This window comes from Penaeus monodon, chromosome 26 (assembly GCF_015228065.2).
Source record: "Penaeus monodon isolate SGIC_2016 chromosome 26, NSTDA_Pmon_1, whole genome shotgun sequence".
Lineage (NCBI taxonomy): Eukaryota > Metazoa > Arthropoda > Malacostraca > Decapoda > Penaeidae > Penaeus > Penaeus monodon.
This window is the reverse complement of record NC_051411.1, coordinates 28,751,612-28,759,111: the sequence shown is the minus strand read 5'-3', so window position 1 is coordinate 28,759,111 and position 7,500 is coordinate 28,751,612. Positions and strand designations below refer to the sequence as shown.

Below are 7,500 nucleotides of genomic sequence, written 5' to 3'. Positions count from 1 at the left end.
ACCGTGATAAGGCATTTGATATCATCACTTGTCTGCTTGTAAGCTCTGTATCTGTACGCAATAATGGGCATTACCCACGTGTGAGGGAGGGAGGGAGGGAGGGAGGGGGGGAAGAGAGGGGAGAGGGGGAAGGAGGATGGGTGGGGAGGGGTGAGGGGAAGGAGGTAAGGAAGGTGGGAGGGAGGGAGAAGAGAGAGAGAGAGAGGGGGGGGGAGAGAGAGAGGGAGAGAGAGAGAGAGAGAGAGAGAGAGAGAGAGAGAGAGAGAGAGAAAGGGAAAGAGAGAGAAAGAGAGACAGAGAGAAAGCCAGACACAGAGACATCCGGACACAAGCGTACTTCTACCGTGCCTACCCCCTAGAAACTCAAGAGCAGAGTTAACCTCCCTCCCAAGGGCAAGGTGCACACGTGACCCGGGAAGCCGAAGCCAAATCGTATTCCTCGCCACGAACTCAAAAAAAAAAAATCACGCACGCCTTCGAACCCGTGACCCCCCCCCCCTCTCTACCTCCCCCCCCTCCCCCCTGGGACCAAAACGCAAATCCTTTTAGACAATTGCCAAGGCGAGAGAAACTCCAGATCCTCCGTGGCATTTCGTGTCACCCTACGCGACCTTTTATCGCCGGGACCCCAAAAAGGGGGTGTGAGGCAGTTTTGGGGTAAAGCGGGGGGGAAAGGAGGTTTGGGGTATATTGACTGGGGGGGGGGCAGTTTTGGGGTTCTTTGGGGGGGGGGGAGAGGGGGAGAAGGCCACGCCTCGGTGATGCCTGAAGGTGCACTCGCACGGACCGAAGGCAAGCGGTGCATCGCTCGGTCGAAATGTCAATGTCAAGAGGGCGAGCTGGCATTGATGGGCAGGTGAGAGAGAGAGAGATAGAGATAGAGAGAGGAGAGAGAGAGAGAGAGAGAGAGAGAGAGAGAGAGAGAGAGAGAGAGAGAGAGAGAGAGAGAGAGATACAGTTAGACAGACAGACAGTTAACAGGAATTTTTATGTATAAGATTAAACAAATTTGTTATGTCAAATTTTACTTTGTAGCATTTACTCTGTATCAAACTTTGCTAAATTTTAATACACATTAAACTTTAGTTAATATCAAAATGTACACTATGTAAAGTAATACTATGCGTTTGATCCTACTCACACAAAACAATACCGTATGTTAATCTTTTATCTGTGTTAACCGTTATCTGAAATATTATCCCTATTTTGAACTTTATCAAATTCTCCTAGATTTTAAACCTTACTCGATGTTGAACTTTACTATCTATGGTTGAAATACATAAAAAATCCAAAGCAACTTTCTCATACAAATCCTCATCAGTCGAATGCGTTACAAGGTATCTCTTAGTCATCTACAAATAGTACTTTGTAGGCGAGAGCATTTAATTCCTTAGGTAGTGTTGATCTTTATGCTATTATTTACCTTATTTTTGTTTGTTCGTTTTACAGATATGGCAAACGAGAGATAGGAGCATCTGTGTGAAGTAATTGCTGAGAAACATCAGTTAACAAGGAAATTTATTAATTCTGGAATAAAGAGTTTATATATATATGTATATATATATACATACATATATATATATATATATATATATATATATATATATATATATATATATATATATATATATATGTGTGTGTGTGTGTGTGTGTGTGTGTGTGTGTGTGTGTGTGTGTGTGTGTGTGTGTGTGTGTGTGTGTGTGTGTGTGCGTGTGTAAGACAATATTAGAACCGTATAATTTTCTGTCATTTACACTGGACTTCGTCATTTGCAAATTGAGTAGATAACAATGATTTGATATCACTGGCAATGTATCGGATTTCAGAGTGAGACAGAAAGCCAGATAGACCTTCGTGTTATAAGGTATCGTATTATCTTTCACTACAAAAAAGTAGTATTGATGATAACAGTAATGATGTGATGGTGATGATGATATTGATAATGGTAATAATATCAATAGAATTAGTAGTAGTAATAATACCAGGAGTCGTAATAGTAGTAGTACTAGTACTAGTAGTACTAGTACTAGTTGTAGCAGGGGTAGAAGTAGTCGGGACGTAGTGGTAGTGGACGTAGCAGTAGTAAGAGGGGAAAAAAACAATAATAATAATAATAATTTTGATGATAATAATAAATAATGATAATTAAAAAACAACAATAATGATAATAATAATAATAATAATAATAATAATAATAATAAGAAGAAGAAGAAGAAGAAGAAGAAGAAGAACAATAATATTAATAATAATAATAATAATAATAAAAATGATAATGATAATAATAATTACAATGAGCGATAGTGATAATGGTAGTGATAATAATAACGATAATAATTATTATCATTATTTTCATATTTGTTACTATCATTATAACCATTATTATTATTATTGTTAAGATGGTTATTGTGATAATAATAGCAATATATCATCATTCATTCCTGCTGTGCACCATGGCACCACAAGTCTAATCAGGCAATCAAGATTTAGAAAAATAACATTTAAAACGTTCGAGGGGAAAAAAGACAAATCAAATCTGACATCTTATCGAAGTAACCGAGGGAAGTAAACATCATTCGGAAGTCAAAGGAGGTTTATAGCATTAAGAAACATCCCTTGGAGACTCACTGACGAAAAAAAAACACGAACGTCACGCAATAGTTTCAGATTCTTGTTGTTTACTATCCGAATTGTTGAATTAAAAACAAGCTAGTTTCCCTGTTATTTATCTCAGGTCCACTCATATCGCCTCCCAATACAGCTGACTACATAACACACGCAATTCTTTATTTATTTATTTTATCGTAACGTCGTCTAGACCTTGACTTTACGTAATGCATACACCTGATCAGGCAAAGGAATTGGAGGTGATGTAATGCATTCTTCTACAGATTGAGAAAGTTCGGTGTTATAGCCGGATTTAAGTAGATTTTTCCAAATAACTACGAGTGCATGACACTGGTAGACCGTTTATTTATACTATTTGTCAATTCATTTGTTCATTCATTCATTTTATATATATTTTAGGGGAGAAGGAGATGCCAAAAAGTATCATAAAAAGAAGTGGGCGGTAGGGAGAGGGGTGACAACTACGGTAAAATTAATTTGCTTTGCTAATTAAGGTTTTATTTGTGGAATACATTTATGTGTTTAATCTTGTTTTAAAATTGGAAACATACCAAAATAAAGAAGGTATGTTCGCATGTGTGTATGTTAGGGGGGGGGGCGCTAGGAACCACTGATCTAAATGAAGAATTGAAGAACTATAACATCATGTGGGATAATTGACAGACTATTAAGGATGGGTAGGTGTGGCTGTTGCTCAAATTAGGCAATGGATCTCTGTGACTAATCACTATTAAAAACCATTAACACATCTCAGTTCCTTAAGAAAGTCCAATGTCGTACACTATTTTAACTCTTTTTAATACTGTAATCTTACCACGCAAAAAGTAGCCTATTTATCCTTTCTTTTGTGTCTGTTAATCACTTTCAACTATTTATATTTTATTTAGCTTCTCCGCCTGCAAGATACTATAATCAAGGTAAGGACAATTTTGCTTGTTTAAAGACCCTTGATGGCTTCTGGAGTGTCTCCGTTTCTGTACATTTTTTTGTGCTTTGCCAGAAAAAAAAAAATATGTGCAAGCTTTATGCAAATCTTCATTTTTCTTTGTATTAGGTTCAAAGTAAATCCAGCAGTCTTAATCTCTAGCATCTAACCTAACATTTTACCTATCCTGGCCTGTGCTAAACAAACATGACTAATAGCATCTAGTATCTAACCTAACATGACTAAGAATGACCTACCCTAATCTAACCTAATCGAAGATAATTTAAGACTGGGAAATATTTCCTATCTCTGTTGTTGTTTTGTTTGTTCATTTCTTTAAAGTATACTGTATACGCAAACAGTGATGTAGATTTACATTAGTGTGTTACTAGTAAATATTTCATAACTCATATTTATAGTGGCATTGATGACAATTATGATATTAGTAATGCAAATGATAAACCATGATATTGGTAAAGCTAGTGATGTGTTATTATGATAGAATTTATTAACATATATCATTATAATATGATTATTATAATGATAAAGATGATGGTATTAATATGAAGACTGCAATAATAGTAACTTCTTGAGGAGAAGACTATTGATTATATTAGTATCAGGATTGTCATTATCATTATCTTCATAATTATTGTCATAATCATTATAATCTTCATAATTACTTTCGTTAAAGATTATGGTTAATGATATTATCATCATTATCACCATTTGCTCCACTAACTCTACTGTCATCATCACAGTTCTAACTTTTTTCTCTTTCATTCTCTTCTAGATCTATCAAAATTACAATGAAATTATTGTTTTAAGTTGAACATTCACAAATGATGATCTTGGTGTGAATGGTTAGTAATAAAAACGATAATAGTAGTTACAATAACAGTTAAGATGGCCGAGAGTAAGGTTAATAATAATTATCAATGTTGTGATAGTGTTGGTAATGCTAATGACGATAACAATGATAATGGTAATAACGATATCAATGATGATGATGGCAACAATAATGGTAACTTTAAACGATAAGATAACACCCTTAATGATAGCAGTAACACCGATGATAATAAAATTAGTGATGAAATAATCATATATCTGTAATTACGACAACAAAAATAAAGATAATGATGATAATAGTCATAATGATGATGTCAGTAACGATAATAATAGTAATGATGATAATAATAATATTGATAATTATGACGATGACAATAACAGCTTCAATAATAACAATAATAACAATATGATAACGATTTGAAAAAAAATTACAATGATGATACCAACAATTAAAATAACGAAAGAACAGAAGAGAAAGAAACACGATACCAAAGACCTCTTCAGTGTCTCTCGCAGGAGAAAACACGATTGAATAAAACCTCCCTCTTCCTCTCACTCTCAAGCTGCAGGCGAGTGAAAGGCCATTCGCGGTGTTCCTCAAGGAGATATTCTTGGACTAAATGTTCATGGTGCCTGATGTTAAGAATTAGTCAGTCCTCGAGGCAGTGTCATCCGGATGTTTTGCGGTCGTAAAAGAAAATAAAAAGTGTTTGTGTGTATAAACGCATACAGATAGACATACATAAAGATGTGAGTCTATATCGATAGAGATAGATATTTCGTATATATGTGTCTGTTTCGTAAACATATTTGTGTGTATATATATATATATATATATATATATATATATATATATATATATATATATATATATATATATATATATATCGATCTATATTGACGTATATATTTATGTGTGCGTATATCTACACACATACTTTTAACTTAACACATTCATTCACACACACACACATACATGTATATGTGTGTGTGTGTGCGCGCGCGTTCGCGCGTGCGTGTGTACAAGTTAAAAATACAGGTATGCACGCGTCTATGTGTGTAGACACACATGCACACACACACACACACACACATGTGTGTATGTGTACACACACACACATACTCGTGGGTATTGTATATATAAATTTACGTGTATCTGTATTCAGTAAAAAAAAAGGCAATGCTGTCGTTCGAATGAGTTCCAACGGATACCTGAAAAACAGCATTCTTAAGCTTTTACTGCAACCGCCGGTGAGCTCTATGTTTAAACCTCGTAAAGCAAGACACTGCTGAGTATGATGTCCCTGTGGCTCTCTTTGTCACACTTTCTCTACACAGCTCTCTAGACCGCCGCTATGTGTGTGTGTACGTGTGTGTGTATGTGTGTATGTGTGTGTGTGTGTGTGTGTGTGTAGGAAGAGATGAGGGACCGAGGTATCTGATTCTCTGCATCTGAGACCAGCAATACCTTGATTTTTGTGTGAGTTCACCTTCATTGCCTGCACTTGATTTTACTCGTTGTTTCTTCAGTGACTCGCCAACCATAAACCTCCTGTCGGACTTTGGGAGTTTTATGGTTGCACAATCAACAAGTTTAATTTTCAGACCAAAGCCGGTAATATAAGGATACAAAATTAATATGTACATGCGAAGTTCCCGAGTTTTAGGTCAAACTAAGCTCGGTTGGGTTAAGTTACGGATAGAATAGATTAAGTTTAGCTTAGCCTAAGTTTAGATAGAATATATTAAATTTAGCTTAGCTTAAGTTTAAGATAAACTTAGGCTAAGTTAGGTTAGCTTGGAATACGTCGGTAGGTTAAGTTAAGTTAATGTTCGGTTAGGTTAAGATGCGATAGATTAAGCCAGGGTAGGCTAGGTTAAGTCAGTTCAAGTTTGGTAAAGAGGAAGGGAAGGGGGGGGGGATGAAGGCACGCTCCTCAAAAGGAATGAGATAGGACCAAGACCTTGAGGAACGCCAGATTGCTTTACTCATTACGGCAACCTTAAACACTTACCCCCCGTTTGTTTACTACTGAAACCAACCACCTCATAAGTGACTCTTAAATCAATTCTTGTCATACAAACTCACCGGTGCAGAATTTAAAAACTGTGAACAACTGTGAAGAGCGAAGTAAAGAAGTAGGTCCACGGAAAATTCCACAGAATCTATCGAAGTTGCCGCCATTACGTGGAAGTTAAAATTAATTAATGTCTGTAAATTCTTTAATAACCATAACTATATATGCTCTTCTGTTAAATTTTTATAAAACTCTTATATCGTATATCAATTTTACACCATGATGCAGAGGTAAAGATTGATTACTAACTTTATTCAATGCCAGCGTGGAATTTACCCATATGCAGTAATGTCATTTTCACGGGATAAAATGTTCCTCGTAATTATTTGCAAACTGAGATATCTAGACATTTAGTAAACACAGATAAGTAATCGAGCATTATACCTTATTCTATAGAACAAGGTGGTTTGAGACGGACACAAGTTACTACTTCTGCACTTAGAAGAGTAACACTAGTAATTATCCAACAGCTGAGGGGAAAAAAACAGGAAAAAAAATCGAAGAAATTCTTATTAACTCTTAAGTGAAATACTGAAGTATCCAAATATCCGAGAAAACAAAATTATCCAGGAAAAGAAAAAAAATATGCCTGATCATTAAGTCAGCTATACATAAACATGATTTGGCAACCCATGCAACATAAGTATCATCTTTTTTAGATGTTAGATAATACAAACATCAAACTGACGAAGTCATGACAAAAATAACAAAGTCGTGAGGTCACCACCTTTTTTTATATGGTTGAGTTTAACATGAAAGGGATAATTTTATGCTCTTAAAACCTCTTTCATAGTGTCAAGTTGCACACCTTCGAGATTAGGGTAAGCATTGTTATCATCTTTTTTTTTTAAGGTGCCTTTTTTTATACATCATTTTCATATACAATTTCATTATCACTTTTCTCTTTTTCATTTTCATCTTTTCATTTTATATTCTTATCATTTTTCGTGTTTATTATCATTATTATCATCCTCATTACTGAAATCATTTGGATATAATTAATGCTCTTACTTAATATAATA

At 35.3% G+C, this 7,500-nt stretch overlaps 1 protein-coding gene across 1 annotated transcript in view; it reads left to right on the top strand.

Moving 5' to 3' along the window:
- Positions 1–7, top strand: part of LOC119589646 (sporozoite surface protein 2-like) — a 6,536-nt gene extending 6,529 nt beyond the window's left edge. Inside the window, exon 2 of the mRNA XM_037938241.1 lies at positions 1–7. This exon is cut by the window's left edge and continues 1,205 nt beyond it. Coding sequence (XP_037794169.1) covers positions 1–7 — 7 coding nt within the window.
- Positions 8–7,500: the final 7,493 nt, after the last annotated feature.